The 22,166-nt window shown below is 38.2% G+C and overlaps 1 protein-coding gene across 1 annotated transcript in view; it reads right to left on the bottom strand.

Annotated features, from left to right (window-relative positions):
- Positions 1–22,166, bottom strand: part of COLEC10 (collectin subfamily member 10) — a 40,933-nt gene that overhangs the window by 8,051 nt on the left and 10,716 nt on the right. The window contains exons 2-3 of the mRNA XM_017882820.1: positions 9,865–9,936; positions 8,394–8,465 (exon numbers count right to left, since the gene is read on the bottom strand). Coding sequence (XP_017738309.1) covers positions 8,394–8,465; positions 9,865–9,936 — 144 coding nt within the window. The remainder of the gene's footprint in view (positions 1–8,393; positions 8,466–9,864; positions 9,937–22,166) is intronic.

Below are 22,166 nucleotides of genomic sequence, written 5' to 3'. Positions count from 1 at the left end.
ACACACGTAAGAGAACAAAGAGATGAGACACTATCATGTACTAACAGAGTGAAGTAAATGAAAAGCCTGGCAGGAATTCAGAAAAAGAAAAGATGGTGTGGATCAGAGTGGAGAAGGCTTCACTGAAGCAGTAGCCTTTAGCTAGAACTTAATAATATAGAAAACAGTTTCTTGAATTGGTATGTGACCTCTTTTTTTGAGAAGATGTAAACTCTGTGACTGCTTTTCAGTATTTTGACATGAATTCTTTTCATTTCATGACAAATGGGAACACCAAAGCAGTGTGGTGCAATGAAAGATCACGAAAGCTCCCCAAAATCAGGGTTTGAATCCTGGCTTTGCCACTTACCGGCTACACATGGACAGGTTACTTAATTTCTCTAAGCCTCCTTTTCTTTATTTTAAAAGCAGAAATAATTAGCATCTAAAATTATGAGATCATTAAGGAGAATAAATTAGGTATAGTAATGTTTTCTTATAATGGGATCAGCACTGGGCTTGACTTACAGAGAATGCTCAACCAATGTTAACTTCTGTTTCCTGAATCTGAGTTACGGTAAAGGAATGCATGCCAAGTACTTAGCCAGCTTATGGAAGATTTGAGCTTAGAATATCTACTTCACCAAAATAAATTGTGATTTAAAGTCATCCAAAAAACTGATTTTGGTCCATGAGTGGGACCATGTCTGTAATAACTGTCCGAAAGTGAAAGAATTAGAGGTCACATTCAAACAAACAAACAAAACAATCATAATGCTTTCAGCGTAAATGGATTATTGACCTTAAATAAAAGCATTTATTTTGCTATGAGATGGAATTTACCTATACTAAATCACTATTATTTCTTATTCCTAAAATGAAATATTGACATCTAGAAAGCTACCCTATCCATGCAAGTGACAACGTTAAGGTCAGCCTAGAAAGTTGAGATTAATCTGAGTCAGTAAAAAATTTAGAAAGGCAATCATACAAATGAGGACAATAAATTTCGAAGTACAGATTAAAAATGAAATTAATCCAAGCGAGCTGGATCATTGTCTCTCCATTTTAAAAAATTCCAGGACATGCTCACAAATTTGATGGCATATCTCTAGAGGAGGAGAAAATCTTAGTAGCTAATGGTGGAAATCGATATTAAGGAAAAGTGGTACTTACAGGAATATGGAGTAGTAAAGAGAGACAAACTGTAAAAAGTAGTAAGTTTTATTAGGCAGTTTTTCATGCTTAATGCAACAAACATCGAGAAAGTGTCTATAATATATAATAGGCATTAAGATAAATAATGCTAGGGTTAAATACTAGGGTCCCGACAGAGCTTATTTTATTTAAACAAACAAACCCAGTGAACTTTTCATTCATTTGTTCTCCCAAGAAGTTCAGAGTCTATGAGGGGAAACAGAAGCTAATCAGATATGACAGTGAGTACAGTGATAAAGGTATGTATTAGGTGCTATATACCCGAGCCTTACCGGAGGAATTAGCATGAAGTAAATAAGGTTAGTTAACCCTATCATTTCCAGACTATTACTTTTTCAACATTTCTGGACGTTCATCCACTTTGGGGCTCAGCTAGTCATACTAAAAACTCTTGAGCCTTACTTGTCTTCATCATCTACTATGTTCCCAAGTTATGTAGTCTTATTGTATTCAAGGATTAAGACTGTGTTTAAGATCATTAGCTTTAACTCTTCTAGATGGAATCCCATCAAGACTTACACATCTAAATCCAGGGAAGTGCAAAATCTAGAATGATCATTAAAAAAGAAATTCTTCAATTCTGGACTTATTCATGTCAGCGACTTACCTTCTCCCTCCACTTCTGCTATCTCCACAGAGCAATACAAGACATAGATGAGATCTTAATCACATTTAGCATAGCTGCATCTCAAAAATTCTGAAGTCCAACATCCCACTTTCTGGCTATGCCTTTCTGTCTCTTTAATCACTGGTTTAAAGAAGTTGATACAGATAGGGACAGATCCATGATGCATTTTATCTGAAGCTTATACAATTTGAAGGGACTTCTTTGAAAAAAGATATAAAATTAAAAATGGAAAAGTGGTTGTAAAATGAATGTCTATCATAAGAAATAAAACAAATCACTAAATTTTAAAAGTAGACCAATGACACATTACAAAATTCACTAAACATCATAATATTTTAATCAATAAATGAATTATTGTGCCTTGAAAATGCTTTTATTCATAATTATTAGCTATGTATGTTTGGCTGCATTCATATTGCTACTTTATATGTCCACAAATTTCTAATATCATTTTTAAGAGATGATAGAGGGATAATGTAGTCAGATAATAATCTTTCCCTTAGCACAGTTAACCAAAAATTATTTTATTAAACTTCGCTTACTGAAAAAAACCACAAAGATAAGTTTGCCAACACAAAGATTCAGCTTGATGACTTTGTACAGAATGAAATACCCATGTAACCAATACCAAGATCCTCAAGCAGCCGCTTTTGTGTCATCTGCAGATTATTATAGCCCTCCTTTCTAAAGATCACCATACTGACTTAGAACTGTTACAAGTTTTCAAGCTATAAATTTTTCATGTTGTTGAAATTTCTATAAATAGAACCATTTGGCATATAGGTTTTTTCTGTATAGAATATTTTCCCCAATACTGTGTCCATATCTTCATTCATTTTTTTGCATATTGAAATAGCATATTTATTTCCATCGTATGGTGAAGCAAAGTATGAGAGTTTCAGTTGTTCCACATCCTTGTCAACACTAGATATTGTCAGTCATTTTTATTTTAGCCATTTTGGTTAGTATGCAGTACTATCATAGTTCAGTCAAATTTCCATCACCCTGATGAGGATGACACTTTTTAATATATTTATTGATCATCTGAATATGTTCTTTTGTTAAGTGACTATTCTTTTGACCTTTTTTATTCTTTTGGGTTGTCAGTTATTTTTCTTACTGATTTGTATAATCTCTTTGTATGTTTTACATATAAGCCCTTTATTGAATACAAAGGTAGCACATAGCCAACTCTGTGGTTTCCTTTTTTGTTCTCTGAGAAGTATCTTTTAATGAATATAAGCTCTTTATTTTATTTTATTTTTGAGATGGAGTCTCACTCTGTTGCCCAGACTGGAGTGCAGCAGCGTGATCTTTGCTCACTGCAATCTCTGCCTCCCTGGTTCAAGTGATTCTCCCACCTCAGGCTCCCAAGTAGCTGGAATTACAGGCATATGCCACCATACCCAGCTAATTTTTGCATTTTTAGTAGAGATGGGGTTTCGCCATGCTGGCTAGGCTGGTCTCGAATTCCTGATCTCAGGTGACCTGCCTGCCTCGGCCTCCCAAAGTGCTGGGAGTACAGGCGTGAGCCACTGCATCTGGCCAGAAGTTCTTTATTTTGACAGACTTCAATTTGTTAGTTTTTCTTACATGGTTAGTCTTTGTCATATCCTGTTTAAAAATGTATTGGTTACCATAAGATAAAAAATATAGACCTCTATATTAACTTCCAGAGGCATTATTGCTTTACCTTTCAAATTTAGGTCTCTCAGATTTGGGTTTACCACCAAAATTAGATCTATAAACCATTGATTTTAGGTACAGTGTTAAGTATGGGATCGAGATTATTATTTTTATACATGAATAACCAATAACGCAGTACTATATATTGATTAGCTTGTGACTTCCATTACAAAATAGTATCAACTTTGCATAAATCAAGTTTGGTAGTCTGTTTCTGGATTCTTCCTATTCATTCATTTGTCTGTCTCTTCATGAAATTACACTATTCTAATGATTTAGTTTCCTAATCAATGTATAAACTCAAACTCAGTAATTTAAGTCTTCTACCTTTGTTTTTATTTTTCATTTTTTCAAGATGGTCTTGGGTATTCTTGGTCATTTTCATTTACACATACATTTTGATTTGGCTTATCAATTTCTAAAAGAACACTTCTAGGATTTTTTTTTTTTTTTTTTTTTTTTTTTTTTTTTTTTTTTTTTTTGAGATAGAGTCTCACTCTGTTGCCCAGGCTAGAGTATAGTACTGGGATCTCGGCTCACTGCAACCTCTGCCTCCCAGGTTCAAGTGATTCTCCCACCTCAGCCTTCCAAGTAGCTGAGATTACAGGCATGCACCACCACACCAGGCTAATTTTTGTATTTTTAGTAGAGATGGGGTTTCACCATGTTGGCCAGGCTGGTCTCAAACTCCTGACCTCAGGTGATCCATCTTCCTTGGCCCCCAAAAGTGATAGGATTAAAAGCATGAGCCACCACACCTGGCCCACTTCTGGGATTTTGATTGAGATAGCATTGAGTCAATGGATCAATTTGGGAGAGAACTGGCAGATCAACAATATTGAGTCTCTGAACCCATTAACATAGTTTTACCTTCATTACCTTAGATATTCTTTAATTTCTTTCATTATCATTATGTGGAGTTTATTGTGGAGGGCTTGTAACTTTTGTTGGATTCATTTTTACATATTTACTTATTTTGACACTATTATAAATGGTCTCTTTTTAAATTGTTTCTATGTAGAAACAAAATTGATTTTTGTATATCAAGCCATCTAAAAAACGTATCAATACAAATAGATTATCTATAGATTCTTTTTTACTTTCTAAGTATACAATCATGTTCTCCACAAATAATAATGCTCAAATTCCTTTATTTTCAATTATTATGATTTTATTTTCTTTCATTTTTTGCTGTGGTTAGAACCTCATGCATAATGTTGATTAGAATTGCTGATAGAGGGCTATGCTAATTTAATTCCCAGTCTCAGGAGATAAGTGTTCAGTATTTTATTATGGAGTGTCATTTTTAAGTAGATTTTTGTTGTTGGTGGTATTCCTTTACAAATTATGTTTATTTTTATTTCTAATTTGCTAATAGTTTTTAAAAACATGAATAGGTATAGGTTTGATTAAGTGTTTTCTGAAGTAGTATTTCTGGAGTTCTAACGGAATATGGGGGCATTTCCTGGGTCACTCCTCTTTGACAGGCCTTGAATATGAATCCAGTTTCAGTAACTTTCTGCTCAAGCCTCTTAGCCACTTAGGGCTGCCCCACTTACGAACTGGTGAATGACTTGGAAGGAAGGAAGTACAGAATGCATCACTTGCCTTAGTATGATTCCCTTCTCCTCCAGATCATGGCCTCTAAAGTTCTATTCATTTTGGTTGCATTGTCATACCTTCAAATATGTATTTAAATTTTTTTTTGGACCCAGCTAGTCACATTTAGCAGAAGGATTAATGTAAGGCAGGCAAATCCCTTATGGCCTATAGCAGAAGTCTGAATTTTGTCTTTATTAGTAGTAGTGTCAGATTTTTCTTTCAGCATTATAACTTGTTATTGGTAATATATGTCAATTAATAATATTGTCAATCTTAAGAATATACTCTATAAAGTAGTTTTCATATATAAGCTGTTAGATTTGGAAACTTTTTTTTCCACAGACTAGCTCTGGCCCTGTATATTTCAAACATTGCTTCTTTTCCACAACCTGCACATTTCGTGGGCTGCATGCCCCAGGACACATTGATATGATGATCTGAACTCTGGCTCAGCACTTTGCATCCTGGCTTTGGATAGAGCTGCATAGTCAGTGGTAGGAGTATTCTTGGAATCTATTTCTACACTGGAATTGCTAGCAATAAGTATAAATGGAAGTCACATCAAACTATGTAAAGATATCTCATTAACTCCAAACTAAACGTTTCTCCCTCAAGCTCCTCTTAGCTAGCTCCCAAGATTCTTGTATCCACTCCAAAACTGCCCAGTACAAGAAGGATGATGAGGGAAGCTGGAGCAGAAGGAGAGAGCAGTCTTAACCTGTGCTTTTTCAATGGGGCAATATCACTTAAGGATGCACAAGTTAGTTTTTAGGAGATGGAATTGTACACTTTTAAAAATATACGAAGCACAAACTTACACAGAATACCTAAATAAATATATCATCCATGGGTAGTATTAAAAATTCATGGGGAAGGGCAATTAGAAAAGAAATATGTCTTAAAAGCCTTGCTAGGGGAGTAGTAACTTTAAAAAATGTTAAGGAGCACTATTTTAATCATTTGAGGTGAATCTGTCTTACTTCACAAATTTTATCGAGGTATATGACCATGTGAACCCATTGCTGTGGCTTTTATCTGCGTCTTGGGAAGGACTGAAACACGTGAGGACTCTTCATGGTAAAACCATCACAGACACACACTGCGCCAGGACTTCTGAACCACGGGAAGCTCACATGGCTCTTCCCCAGCTATAAGGATTTCAACCACAGGGAAATACACAATATAACCCACCAGATCAGAAACACCCATAGCAATTTCTCTTCAGTGGCACTGCCTTTCATCCCTGTCTCTGAATGCAGGCTGAAGGGAATATCTCAAATGAGTGAGTTGGAGAGTGGAGAAAGAGGGAGTACTGAGCCACAGGATGAGAAGAGAGAGGCCACAGCCTAAGCTCAGACTACAGTCTGTCAACCTGCCTGCAAGGACATACTGCTGGACAAGTAAGCCACATGCTTAGTTATGCAGATGCTCAAGCATTTACAAAAAGATGGAGGGTACATCAAGGCTACAGAAATTATATTACCCATGGGACTGAACTTCCCCTAATCTTTTTTTGTAGAAGCATCTCTTGCATCTCTCTCTAGTGCCTTTTGCCTATTTCCATAATGTTACTATTCTTCAAGACCTATGTCTGTTCTTTTGCATATCAATCTTGCCTTACTCTCCAATATGAGTCCTGGAGTAGTCATATTATTCAGTATTATAATTATTATTTTTTCTTTGAGATGGAGTCTCACTCTATCTCCCAAGCTGGAGTTCAGTGACATGATCTTGGCTGAATGCAAACTCTGCCTCCCAGGTTCAAGCGATTCTTGTACCTTAGCCTCCTGAGTAGCTGGGATTACAGCCATGTACCACCACACTGAGTTAATTTTTGTATTTTTAGTAGAGATGGGGTTTTGCCATCTTGGCCATGCTGGTCTCGAACTCCTGACCTCAGGTGATCCACCCGTCTCAGCCTCCTAAAGTGTTGGGATTACAGGCATGAGCCACTGCGCCGGGCCTCTAATTCTTTTTAAGAAAGTTCTATCTTCCTGAATAGTCTATGAATCTCTTGGAATAAAATTACATGTTCATTCAGTTTTATATCTCTAAACTAAGTAAAACAATGCTTGCTTAAATTATTGAATATGAGGAGCAATTAGAACCTGCTACGATTGTGGGGCTTTGTGAGATGAGGATAGGGAAGGAATGCTTGGACAATACAGAGGTGACTATCTCTGTTTTCTAATATTCAGGCTTTAATGATGTATAAGATCAGGGACAGGTGCGATGGTTCATGCCTGTAATCCCAGCATTTTGGGAGGCCGAGGTGGGAAGATCACTTGAGATCAGGAGATAGAGACCATCTTGGCTAGCACAGTGAAACCCCTGTCTCTACTAAAAATATAAAGAAACAGCTGGGCATGGTGGTGGGCACCTGTAGTCCCAGCTACTTGGGAGGCTGAGGCAGGAGAATTGCTTGAACCTGGGAGGCAGAGGTTGCAATGAGTCGAGATCCCACCACTGCACTCCAGCCTGGGTGACAGAGTGAGACTCCATCTCAAAAAAAAAAAAAAAAAAAAATCAGGACATGACTGAAAACAAATGGGTATCCACATATATGCTCCAAGTTTCTATCCTGTTAATAGATCAAGGCACAGAATTTTTGGTTAATCCACTCAGATTAAAAAAGAAAATTTTACTGTCCTCTGACTACTTTGTATTTTATTAATAATTGTGTATCATTTTGATCATAGCAAGGATTTTTAGCCAACAAGTAGATCCCAGGAGATTATTCAGTATAAAGACTATCAGACCTTGATGCTTGATTCTGTTTCCAAAATCTTGTTTCATTTTTTTTTTTTTGAGCTGTGAGATATATTGCTTATATACGGAAGAAAGAGAAAACTATGAAGACAGAATTATTCATTTAAAAGAAGAAAAGGAGACATTTTCATGATACAAAACACCTTAAAACAATTAAGGGTATCCTTAATTTGCTTTATTTATTTATTTATTTTAGAGACAGGGTCTTACTCTGTCACCCAGGCTGGAGTGCAGTGGTGTGATCATGGTTCACTGCAGACTCAAACTTCTGGGCTCAAACGATCCTATGTAGTTGGGACTATGGTTGTGTGCCACCATGCCCAGCTAATTAAAATTTTTTTTCTTTTGTAGAGACTGGGTCTTGTTCTGTTGTGCAGACTGATTTTGAATTCCTAGCTTCAAGGTATCCTCCTACCTTGGTCTCCCAGTGTTGGGATTACAGGTGTGAGCCATTGCACCCAGCCTCAATTTGCTTTGAATTGCTACTGGAGAATAGTAAGATGCAACTTACCCTTCTTGCCAATGGGCCCAGTCTTGCCAATATTGCCCTGATCTCCTATATCACCCAGTTCTCCTTTAATTCCTGAAAAGCAAACATGTTATCTTTTTATCATAAGGTTTTATCTTCCCTTGAAACGCGGCTAATGTGATATTCACTTGAAAGAAATACCAAAAAGTGTATCCTTCTGCCAGTGATAGCTAGTATATATCCCGTGCTCTATTGTCTAGTTTAACAGACTTATAGTGTATGTATTAAAATTAACATGTGAGTGCTATGAATATATACTATGGACATGATGATATTAAAATACTTGCTGATGTAGTCTTTCTGGAAGGACTATGGCAGAGGATGTTTAGAAGAAAGGTTAGAGAAGGGCCGGGTGAAAGTATTCTTGACTCAATTCTGGTTTTTTTTCTTCTTTAGTTACATTCTGTCTTCCTTTTGGAATTCTATTTCTTCTCTCTTTTAAAACAAGATTTGACAATCGTGCCACTTAAAAACAGGGCGGGGAACGTGCAGTCATAAAACCTAATGATCAAAGAAACATCAGACATGGTCCTGCTGAATTTTCTTTCAAAAAACTACGGTCAGGAATCACTGAGCTCTTCCAATATTATTTCTTTTTATAAAGATCTAAAAAATATGCCAATTAAAATCTTTATTTTCTAAGAATATTTTGTAATTGACATTCATATTTATAGACAGGTTTAAGTCAGCATTTCCCAAACTGAGGTCTTACAGGTCTGTGAATCTCTCTTTCTTTTAAATTATTCAAGATTTAAAAATAAGTGGTCTAGGGCAGCCCTCTTTTCGCAGTTGACGAGAAACATTTTAAGTGTTCAGAAGGTGCACACAAACACATCACAACCCAGAAGCTATATTTTGGTAAGGCCAATGCCCAGCTTTGTGAGTGAAGATACTTCCAAATCACCTCTGTGTTACTCTCTTCATGTTTAATCCCACTTCTCCCATACCCCACCATTTCCCCACTGTGTTATTCTTTTGTATTATGAAAAGGGCGGGGTGGGGGGGGGGAAATTAAAGAAATAAAGAGATCTTGGGGAAAGATGAATAGATCAATGAATCAGGTAGCTCTTTTTGTTTCTTTTTATCTTCCTCCTTAAACTCTACGCCAGCTTAAAAAAAAATGCTGCTTAGCAGTGGCTTTAGAAGGGAGACACAGGTATGAACACAGCTCTATAACACATCATTTCTTAATATTCTCAGAGACTGCTTTTCCCTGGGGCTCCCAGTGTCCCACACCAGCCAGCCCTAAGAATGCAACTTGAGAAACTCAGTCTTGTTGACAGGTAATCTCAGAGGGGCATTCAGATGGTGAGTTAATTCATGTGCGAAATATATTTCAGGCATTGTTGGGGCAGAGGGCATTATGAGAGCTGCTAATTTCCAGGGCAAGGGCCAGGAGAGAAAGAAGAGCAATTATGATATTAAAATGTCAGTTTCACATCATTTTAGTTACCTTTCGGCCCCACGCGTCCCACTTTGCCATGCTTTCCCTCTTCTCCTGGATCTCCTTTTTCACCATCATCTCCTTTTGAAACAGAAAATGAGACATAATGAAGCATCTCGAATAGTTACATGACCACATTCTCCCAGGGGAAGGTGGAGATGGTTACACTCCTTCCCTCAGCTCAGTGCTTGCCTCACAACCCAGCTGTGAGTATGGACATATGTTCACATGGACTTGACACTCAGGTGAAAGGAAGAAACTTCCAGTATATTTTATTTTTTACTTTTCTCCACATCCAACTCTATGTTTGAAGAAATATCCTTGTTGCTGAATTGAGATGTTTGGCCTGACAAATCTTTATTCTTGCTGTAGAATCTAGCAAATTCTTGATGGACAATAAACATAAAACTTACACACACACACACATACACACACACACACATACACAGAGGTACACATAACTTATTACTCTCTGACTGCATGCTTGGGAACCCCAAAATTGTAGGCACGACCTAGGAAGCTAAGAACAGGAGACTAGGGATGGGGAAGCCACAAAGCAGTTTTCTGTGAGTGGCAACAGTCTTAATCATAGGCAACTGTAGCTCCAGCACTTTGAAGAATTAAAGATTGAATGAATGGTTTAATGAACGATGCCCAGACTGAGAATCAGGGGTCTTGGATTTTAATGTCATGTTAGTCACTGATGGGTTGAACAAATCTTCAACAGGCCAGTGATTGAGTTTATTGACTTTGGACTAGGACAGATTTGACTGAAGTCTCAGCTCCACCACAAACTATCTGGAGAAATTTGAGTACAGAATTCACTTTTCTCTCCAGCAAATAGATCTAATAACACCTACTGGAGTGGGCTTTTAGGTAGGTCAAATGAGACAATAGACATAGAACACCTGGGATACAACTAGTGCTTAGCAATGATGGCTGCTGTTTTTGTTTCCTTTATGCTTCCTTTCCTAAATGTGGGGATAGTATCTGCTCTCCACACCTCACTCAGTTGCTTTAGGATCAACAAGGTGAGCATGTGAATGTGCTTTGAAAACAAAGAGCACAACATACACAATATTATGACCAGACACCTGCATTATCACCACAGCAATCTCAGGGCATGAAAAAGCCCTGTCCATCAGCAGAGGAAAGGAGGAGAAACAAAACCTTCTAAAGACAAAAATGAAGTTCTTGGGATTAGACAATTTGAGTGTGAGAAACTTGTGTTGTTCATTGATTTATCCAGGAAAAAAACACCACCAGAGATTTTCCCTCTTTTATTTTTATTTTTTCTGAGTGCAGAATGTTGAGATTTTAAATGAAAGCAAGCACAATGTATGGAAGAGTTGGATTTCCAGGTTGTGAGATTGATCAGACATTGAAATACTTCACAAAGGAAGCTATAAATGCCTCCTAGGATGGTTTTCAAAAAAGAATGCACAGGTGATATCTGTGGTCAGACCAGAGGGGAGAATTAGGTGAACTAGATGACATTTTTCTTCTTTTTCTTTTCTTTTCTTTTCCTCCCTCCCTCCCTTCCTTCCTTCCTTCCTTTTTTCCTTCCCACTATCCTCCCTTCACACTATTCCTTCCTTCTTTCTCTCTCTTTCTCTCTTTCTTTCTGACAGTGTCTTTCTTTGTCACCCAGGCTGGAGTGCAGTGGTGTGAACACAGATCATTGCAGCCTCAACCTTCTGAACTCAAGTGATCCTCCTGTAGATGACATTTTTCTAGCTAAAGTTAACAGTGAATATCTATTGAGCAATTATAAAGTCAGTCAAGCACAAGCTAAGGACTTGACATATAGTCATCATAGCAATTCTAGGAGATGGAAACTCTTATTGCTCTATTTTATGAATGAAAAAAATGAGACTATGTGGTTAAGTTGCTTGCCTATTGTCATAGAGCTTTTTAGTAGTCAAATAGGATTCAACAACATGTACGTTTCTATCCCTCTAGAATCCTCATGGTACACAGTTGTATCTTTTGGCCTAGGTTCTGTGACTCTTAGCAGATAGTGGATTTTACAGAATTTGGCATTCTGTCAAATTTTTCAGGGAGAAGAGGGGAGTTGCAGAAAGAGTGATAGTTTTTGTTTCCTTTTATACAAGAAAGATAATGGGAGAAAAGAAAAAACCCAACTTATTCCTTAATGACTTTATTCACAGGAAGTGTTTCCTTGGGATAGGGATAGGGTAGCATAACTGAGACACCACTTTGCCATTCACTGAGGGACTTTGGGAAGTCCTTTAACTTTTCTGAGCTTTTTTTCATGCATCCATAGAATAGATAAAATTACACTTTTTTTTTTTTTTTCCCAGAGGGTGTTTAGCAAAGGTAAAGCTAGAAAAGTATTTTCCTTCAGGAAGTCCTTTCTAACACTCCCAGACTGGGTTAAATTCTCCCTCTAATTACCTTTGTGGCTTAAAAATAACACTTTAGACCAAACGTGTTGGTGTATCTCCACTTATCTCTTACATCTCCCTGTGACCCAAAGCATGGTGGGATCATAAGTGATTTATTCTAGCATCTCCAGAATTTAGCACAGTGCCTGGCTCTGGTGTTTAATAAATGTAGTTGAACTGAGTACACTTTGTGTGAACCATAAGACATTCTACAAATATAATAATACTGTTTATCAAATATTTTGTGCCAAAAATGTTCTCAGCACTTGACTTACAATCTATCATTTGATTCCCACAGCAAGCTTTGAGATGTGTACTATCCTTTGCTCCATTTTACAGAAGAGGAAATGGGGTCACAGAGAGGTTAAGTAACATCCAGGTCACATAGCTCATAAGTGGTAAAGCCAGGATTTAAACCAGGGTCATCTGTCCTCCTAGCCCATGTTCTGAACAAGCTGGAGGATTTAGAGCAAATTCCTGCCTTAGCATTTCTGGGTCTTGGATTGCTCTTCTGTACAATGGGACTAGTGATGCGCATCCTGCTCATGAAAAGGCAAGATCAAAAACAAGCATGTATGTGAAGCCCTTTGAGAATCAAAATGCCACACAGATGTGACTTATTGGTGCCATTATTCTTTCTCCTTCCTTCTTCCCCTTCTATAAGCTTTCCCATTCATTTTCAAGCAAGTGTCTTAACTGGAGGCAGCCAGTTGAGTGACTTAGTCATCTACTGCTCCCTGGTGGCTATTGATGGAGATCTGGGAGGGTGAAATAGGATTATTTATTATTCTTTGACCCATGTGACTGCATCACAGGCTGGTGGCCAAGCAGGCTGCGGGCATAGATGAAGCAAACAACTTGAGTTCTAGCCTTCAGCGTGGGTCCTGGGTTTGTTTGATCTTTGGTACTTGCTTTAATGAGAACAGAAGGGAGATGTAAAAACAAGCTTTGGCTAGGGCGCCCCCCCACCCCGCCCCACCTGGCTCACAGTTGTTTGTTTTTATATTTATTAGATGAGTAGGACAATTTGGACTATTTTACTTCATTTAGAAATAGCCACTTGTATTTGAAAATTAAGTGAAAAGCTATAAACTGAAATGAATTAATTTCAATTTTACAAAAATGATTTGCTTTGCTCACACCCCCTCTCCAAGCCACCAGCATAATTCCAACAGAGTACACATTTGACTACATTTTCTTAGATAGGACTTTCCCCCCACAATTAGCAAAAAATCTTTTAAAATTGAATTCTAGTTGGAACCCAGACCAGTACCCTTTACTCAAAGGAAATACTTATTGAAAAGTTGTGAATTGTTTTGGAGATGCTAAAAATAATTAATTAAAGTCCTTTTCCCATTGTCAAAACAGTCTTATAGACTGGGGAGTTGTTAGCAACCTTTCTCCTGATCAGTCTTAGAATTGAATGGGATAGGCTGGGCACAGTGGCTCACGCCTGTAATCTCAGCACTTTGGGAGGCTGAGGCGGGTGAATTGCTTGACGTCAGGAGTTCAAGAACAGCCTGACCAACATGGTGAAACCCCGTCTAAGAATATAAAAATTAGCTGGGCATGGTGGCAGGTTTCTGTAATCCCAGCTACTCGGTAGGCTGAGCAGGAGATCACTTGAACCCAGGAGGTGGAGGTCGCAGATTGTGCCACTGCACCCCAGCCTGGGTGACAGAGCGAGACTCCGTCTCAAAAAAAAAAAAAAAAAAAAAATTAAAAGAATTGAATGGAATAGGTGGTATGTTGTGCTTTCTTAACAAGGCAAGAACTCCTGCCTAAAATATATCCTTCCCACTCCTACTTACAGTTTCTTCCCATCTATGCCAATTGCATCCTCATTGTTGGAAATTTCAGTAGTCATCAATTATGCCCCATACCTCTTACATACATAACATGTACCAGTAGAGTCATAAAACAGACCACTCCCTAGTACTTTTACTTCCCCAATCTCAACCTCATCACTTCACTGAAATCTTCAGGCCTCATTGGGACCTGCTATTGTTTGCCTTCTCCCCATTCACCCATTTAACATTCCCTTGGTGCCTTCACCTACCCAACCTGCCTATTCCTGGCTATCCTGAATTCTTTCAAGTCAGCCACTTCTGCACAGCTTTCCCTAAGGTAAAGAAAGTGCAATGCCTTGATTAAGAGCACTCTGGAACAAGCCATTTTGTTTCTTCAAATCTCAGTTTTCTCATCCATAAATGGAGAGAATAGTCCCAACCTCATAGGATTGCTGTAGATTAATGGAGACAGTGGATGAAAAGTGTTCAACACTATGCCTGGCTCAGTTGGTAAACTCATGAGTGTCTGCTTTAATGAGAATAGAAGTATATAAGTGATTATTTCTTCATATTCACTACCTCAATCTCTATTATATAATCATTACTTACTCTTTTACTTGGCTGTATGTTTTTCTACCCTTTATTGTGAAACTTTTCACATAATTAAAGATAAAACCCATTACTGAGATTTACCAATCTGCACATTGTCATTGCTTCATGTATTTATTTTGCTATATATTTTTTAAAAAGTAAATTATAGACATGAACATATCTCCCTTAAGTACTTCAGTGAGTGATTCTAAAGAGTAAGAACAAACTCCCATATAAACATATTATCGTTATATCAATCTTGCTTTTTAAAGGGCTGTAGGCATTTGAGAAAGTCACCTTGATAGACTTCTGTGATCTTGTTCATCTCAAGCCCACATTGCTGTGCTATATATAATCTCATACAAGGAAGAAATGAGTACTTAGAAGAGAAGTAGATGTTCAGAGGAGTAAGCCTAAATCCTCTGAAAACAAATCATGACAAATAATTCCATTTTCTCTTCTGAAAGAACTAATAGATCAAGAAACTGCCTTGGACAGACTTGTTGGAAGAATAAAAATTTCCACTGGTGATTCACAGAAGGGAGTCATTCCTGGAAAGTTAGGATGACATATTGATGAAGCCCCGGAGAGGGTCCTGACCTTGCATATTCAGGAGTCAAATCTTAATCACATTGCTTCTCAGCCCTGTGAACTTAGCTATGATATTTAAACTCTCAGTGCTCCCATTTTCTTATCTATAATTGGAAATAACTAGAATGCTTACCTGTTCTAGAGTCTCCCATCCTGGGGGTTGCTCCCTCACTCTGAGACCCATGCTACTTCGATTTACTTTAATAACTTTGTGATAGAAATTTAGGGGAAGCTTTCTTTGTATTTCTTTTAATAAAAACATAAAAAGCAAGCAAGCATGGATTTTGAATGAAGACTGATTTGTAGACATTATAGGTTTGCAACCATCATTGTTGTGAAGCAGGTTATCTGTGGAAAACGGAGGCCCAGACCCTGGCAACGTTGCTCAAGAACAAATAAACAACAGTGTGCTTCTCGGGAATAGAAAAAAAATAAGTACATGATAGTGGGGCAAGGGTCTTCTAAGAGATTTTTCTGAGATTCTATCTAATATGGTTTGGCTGTGTTCCCACCCAAATCTCATCTTGAATTGTAGCTTCCACAATTCCCATGTGTCATGGGAGGGACCTGGGGAAAGATAATTGAATCATGGGGGCAGGTCTTTTCCATGCTCTTCTTGTGGTAGTGAATAAGTCTCATGGGATCTGATGGTTTTATAAAGAAGAGCTCCTCTGCACATGCTTTCTTGCCTGCCGCCGTGTAAGACATCCCTTGCTCTTCCACCATGATAGCGAGGCCTTCCCAGCCATGTGGAACTGTGAGTCAATTAAATGTCTTTCCTTCATAAATTACCCAGTCTTGAGCATGTCTTTATTAGCAAGGTTAGAACAGGCTAATATGGTATCCTAACATAATCTTATGTTGAATGTGCAGGAAATGAGATTTTTCTTACAAAACGTTAGCACTTTTCCTAACACATTTAAAGCATTCAAAAATGTTGTTTATTATTGGCTTAAAGTAAGGATATGGTTTAAAAAGAACCAACCGCATCTTAGTCTGTAGAAAATTACATGTCTTTAAGGGGAAAAGCTATCTCAGGAAGAGTCTGATAAGAAAGATAGCAACTCCTTACAAAGAAGCGATTTGCCAAGGAACTCCACCTTTAGGAACCATGTGTGTATTGGCAGACAGGGCACTCATTCACGTTGCCTCTGAAAGCTCAGAACAATGGACAAAATAGGAATTTTATAGTCACACGTACTTAGGCTCAACTCCTGAATTTACTGTCTAACAGCTATTTAATCTTATACTAAATAATTTATACTTACATTTTAATGTAATAGATAACTGAATTTAATAAATTATTTAATTTTAATAATTTTATTAAGTAATTTGTCAAATTATTTGATAAATTATTTAAACTTACATTAAATCTCACACTAAATCATTAACCTTCCTGCTTTAGTTTCCTATCTGGGAAAATGGGGATGATGACCCTTTTCTCATGGAGTTACCTAAAGATTAAGTAAGATTATGGATGGTAAAATTCATCAAAGAGCCCCTTGCATGGAATGTGCTCTCACTGATGCATAAATATTGCAACCATAGTGAGCGTTTTTTGCTTTCATTTTCTTGGTATCCACTCCCTGGGCTTCAGGTAACAGCTCCACAGTTTTCTGTAGGAAATCACACTTACTCATTCTCAATCCATATGGTTTAGACTGTATCCATAATAATTCATTCAGCAATTCACGTGTGACCCAATAAGAGCCCACGAGTCTCATTTTGAGGATTTTATTTAGAACTTTCAAAAATGGAGACTTGCTTTTTCTTCAGGAGTCTCAGAGAGGATAGACTATCATTGAAGAATCCAAATCTATTTTGACACCATTAAGAGAGAACCCACATTACAGTCATTATAGAGGAAAGCAGAATGGTGTGAAGACTCCGCCCAGAAGACGTGACTCGAGCAGCTGGACCTAACTCAATTTGAATCCCCTCCTGTTACGTGAGTCTATGAATTCCCCTGCTTTTCTCTGTGTGTTTGGTCGACCAGTGTAAGTTTGGTTTGTGTTGACCTCTGTCACTTGGCAACACAAACTTCTCTACTAATACAACCACTTGATAATGATTAGGAGAGGTTCCTTCCCAGGAAGAGGTCAAAGCTACAGGAGAAGATGGACAAAAAAGCAGATAATTACTGTGATAAATGCTGACAGTCACTGCTGTGGGACCACAAAGGAGGAAACACCTAACCCTACCTGCCCACACGTCAAATTCTCCACTATTCTTTGTCAAAAAGAAGTAAATAGGATCCTTTAGACTGAGCTCCACCAGAATAAACTTACATTATAAGGTAAATACAAAGAAAATAAGCTAAAATACAAATTTGTCCTTATATGAGGGCAAGCTGGTGCTAAAATATCTTTGCCAATAAAATTTTATACGGATTTTTGTCTTCTGTTGAACTCCTTGGACCTCATCAGTTCAGCTCACGTGTTACCTCCTTTCCCAAGGAGTCTTCTCAGTACAGATTTTCCTAGCTCCATCTCCCTCTTCAATGGTCAGAACTAAACTAACTCCCTGGAGGGTAATCCCCTCTCACTTTACAGCGTCCTATTGCATTGTGTCATAGGTGATAAGACAGGTCAGGGATGACAGACTTTATTCCTAGCACTTGGCACAGAATCTGAGAATCTGTAAATAGGTGATTGCTCAATAATTGTTTTCAAAATAAAAGGAGTAACATCCTTAAAGACAAGGTAGATAAATGTGAGCTTAATGACAATACAGTCAAATGAGTTTGTAATTGATTGAAATGTCTTTCTCAATAATGGCTGATTAATGGATCGACTCCAGCCTGCTGGGAGGTCTGTACTGATGGCCAATAATCTCATAAGGCAGCCCAGGTGGCAAATACACACACCACTGCCTCTACTGCTTCTGTCCACTCCATATTCTTGTTTCTTCTTCCAATTTACCTTTGTCTCTCAATATTACAGTCATGGTCTAATTTCCAAGGCTCGGTACCCAAATCAGCTTCCTCACTCTCATCTTGATTCTTAATTTTCATATGTTCACCCTGCCTTTCTTTTTCCTCCCATCCCTGTTGCTGTTATTTTATGCCTTCCTGTCTTTATGCTGTAACCCTTTTCCTTACAGGTGATTCCTAAAGATTTTCATTGATGTATCTCAAGTGCCTAGATTAGTGTCTGTTCAATAAATACTTCTTGAAATATTGGTTTCCTTGAATCTGAACTTTACTTTTCCCAACTATCTTGCAAATTAATCTTTATTAAATCATATTTTCATCATACTACTGCCCAATTCAAAATGTTTCAACAGTTCTTCTGTGTTTATAGGCCACTTCAAACTAATTAGTCTAGTATGTGAATCTTCACAGGCTGGCATCAATGGAACTTTCCCACATTATTTTCTGACATTCTGATAAATGGCTAATTTATATACACTCATTACAATCCAGGAGTTTCTCTGCTGCATAACCTTCTATTCCTGTCCAATCTGTTTATGCATTGTTCATCAAAATGTCTTTCAGTTCCCACCTCCATTGAAAAACATTTTTCTTTCATTTGCAATTAATCTGTTTAGAGAAGAATCTAAAGGTCATAAAAGGAAAGATAGACATATATAGCATATGAGAAATTAGTAATATTGTAATATGCAAAGAACTTTTGAAAATTGCTTTGCAAAAAGGACAATAAATAAAATTAAAAAATCTAAAAATATAAGCAATAAATAATAGATGCAAATGTCCAGACTATTAGAGAAATATATGTATGTATATGTATAAGTCTATGTCATATTTCATCATGGAATGTTATCATTCATTGTTCTTGGCTGTTCTATTTGCAACCTAGCAAAGGAGACAACTAGAGGATTTCAAGTATCCTACAATCTCTCCTATTTGAATTACAAAGTATCTTCTTTTGTTTTCAAGCTTATTTGGCTTAAAAATGAGTCGACTTGGGAGTCTGCCAGTGTTACGGTTGCGCAGTCAATCACATGCTTGAGTAAGTGGGTGGGAGTGCCGGGGGCCGAAGGGTGGGAAGCTACACTGCCTACTTAATGGAAAAGATGCAAACATTAGAGTTGTATGCAACATTAAGGTTTGTTAGGCAGGTTTCCTTCTGTCTTCACATATCATTCATTATTAAAATGCATTCTCAGCCAGGCCTATGGAAACAAAAACAAAGAGAAATCCCATCAATTCGGGACTAACTGGCACGCTTCTGCAATGCAATGCAGTTGTTAAGAGCACAGGATCTGGGATCAAAGCGCTTAGTTCAAGTCCGGGCTCCATCCCTGACAGGGTATGGAACTTTAGCAACCCATTTAAATTCTGTAAGCCTCAATTTGCTCATCAGTAAGTCAGAATAATGAAGTGCCTCCCTCACAGGGTTGTTGTGAGGAGTAAATGTAGTCATGCACATGAAGAGCTTAGAAGGGTGTTTAGAAGGTAATTAGAACTCCGGAATACATTATTACATTATGCCAGTAGCATCCAAGGGGCCATGAGGAATATCTAGTCACTAGAAATGAGAGAGGTACAAAGAAGAGGACAAGGGGAAGAAAGCCTCTGTGAGAACTTATCCTGTTGTGCAGATTTGCAACATCCTGGTTGGGGTTGGTGTGTGTGTGTGTGTGTGTGTGTGTGTGTGTGTGTGTCTTCCCAGAGCATATTTATGCTTTTGGCATCTAAACATTTACAACACTCTGTATATGTAACATACAATATTCTCTCTAAAATTAATTTCAGCACAAAGTGAGTTAGAAACAAATTTAAGGATAAAGTGTAGTATTGTTATTAAATGTAGTTATTAGGTTGGTGTTAAAGTAACTGCAGTTTTTGACATTACTTTTTTTTTTTTTTTTTTTTGAGACGGAGTCTCGCTCTGTCGCCCAGGCTGGAGTGCAGTGGCCGGATCTCAGCTCACTGCAAGCTCCGCCTCCTGGGTTTACGCCATTCTCCTGCCTCAGCCTCCCGAGTAGCTAGGACTACAGGCGCCCGCCACCTCGCCCGGCTAGCTTTTGTATTTTTTTAGTAGAGACGGGGTTTCACTGTGTTAGCCAGGATGGTCTCGATCTCCTGACCTCGTGATCCGCCCGTCTCGGCCTCCCAAAGTGCTGGGATTACAGGCTTGAGCCACCGCGCCCGGCTGCCATTACTTTTGATAACTGTATTATTATGTATACCAACATCTCAATCTATGAACATCTCAAGTATCTGTGAGAATGGCAGTATCCTCTTTGATAATCATCAAACACTGAATGAGACAAAATATAAAAACTGTAAGTCAAGATGATGGGCTATGTGATTAGTTTTTCTAGAAAAAATAATGCCTAAGAAATATTTATGATATCTATTCCCAACTGCCGACTGGAATTTTCCCCTGGTGTTTACATGCAACTGAAACACAATTAAGAACTTGTAATCTCCCAATTTTACTTCTGAAGTACCTCTCTATTGCACCCCATTCTCTCTATTCCAACAACCCTAATGCAACTCTCGTCTTTCATTTACGTCCCACTAAGACCTTCTCATATCCTTCAGTCTATCTTCAACCCTGCTAAGAGATTTCTCTGCCTAAAAAGCAAATCTAATGTTGTTCTACTCAAAGACTTCCATTGGTTCCTCTGGTTTAAACTATCATTTGGTTGACTGGATCAGATACAAACAATCTCACAACTTCTGCAAAATAACTATGAAAATTATGTGGAAAAGAAAACCCACTGTTCAATGAAAATTAGGTTAGCAGATGACATGGTTTGATGTTTGTCTTCTCCAAATCTCATGTTGAAATGTAAATCCCCCTCGTTGGAGGTGGGGCCTGGCAGGATGTGTTTGGGTCATGTAGGAGGATCTCTCATGCCTGACTTGGTGCTTTCCTTGTGGTAATGAGTGAGTTCTCGCTCTCAGTTTACATCGGACCTGGTTATTTGAAAGACTGTGACACTACCCTCCTTTCTTTTGCTCTTCTGCCATGATTGTACTTTTCCTGAGGCCCTCACCAGAAGCAGATAGTGGCATCACACTTTTTGTACAGTCTGCAGAAGCATGAACAAAATAAACCTCTTCTTTATAAACTACCCAATTTAAGGTATTCCTTTATATTATGGCAACACAAAATGGATTAATGCAGCAGACGAGTATAATAAGTTGTTATTTATGTTGAAGCCACTGGAGTTAAAACAAAACAAAAAAAAACTAATTCTGTATTCTACCTTATTAAAATGTCAATCCTATCCACTTAAAAGGGGGCAGGATAGGCCGGGCACGGTGGCTCATGCCTGTAATCCCAGCACTTTGGGAGGCCAAGGCGGGCGGATCACGAGGTCAGGAGATCCAGGCCATCCTGGCTGACACTGTGAAACCCCGTCTCTACTAAAAAATACAAAACAAAATTAGCCAGGCGTGGTGGCGGGCGCCTGAAGTCCCAGCTACTCGGGAGGCTGAGGCAGGAGAATGGCGTTAGCCCGGGAGGCGGAGCTTGCACTGTCGTCCGCCCACTGCACTCCAACCTGGGCGACAGAGCGAGACTCTGTCTCAAAAAAACAAAAAAAGCTGGAGGCATCACGCTCTCTGACTTCAAACTATACTACAAGGCTGTAGTAACCAAAACAGCATGGTACTGGTACCAAACCAGAGATATAGACCAATGGAACAGAACAGAGTCCTCAGAAATAATACCACACATCTACAGCCATCTGATCTTTGACAAACCTGACAAAAACAAGAAATGGGGAAAGGATTCCCTATTTAATAAATGGTGCTGGGAAAATTGGCTAGCCATAAGTAGAAAGCTGAAACTGGATCCTTTCCTTACTCCTTATACGAAGATTAATTCAAGATGGATTAGAGACTTAAATGTTAGACCTAATACCATAAAAACCCTAGAAGAAAACCTAGGTAGTACCATTCAGGACATAGGCATGGGCAAGGACTTCATGTCTAAAACACCAAAAGCAACGG

The sequence above is a fragment of the Rhinopithecus bieti genome, unplaced genomic scaffold (assembly GCF_001698545.2).
Source record: "Rhinopithecus bieti isolate Rb0 unplaced genomic scaffold, ASM169854v2 scaffold_788, whole genome shotgun sequence".
Classification (NCBI taxonomy): Eukaryota; Metazoa; Chordata; class Mammalia; order Primates; family Cercopithecidae; genus Rhinopithecus; species Rhinopithecus bieti.
Note: the sequence above shows the minus strand (reverse complement) of the source record. Positions and strands in the feature narration are given on the sequence as shown.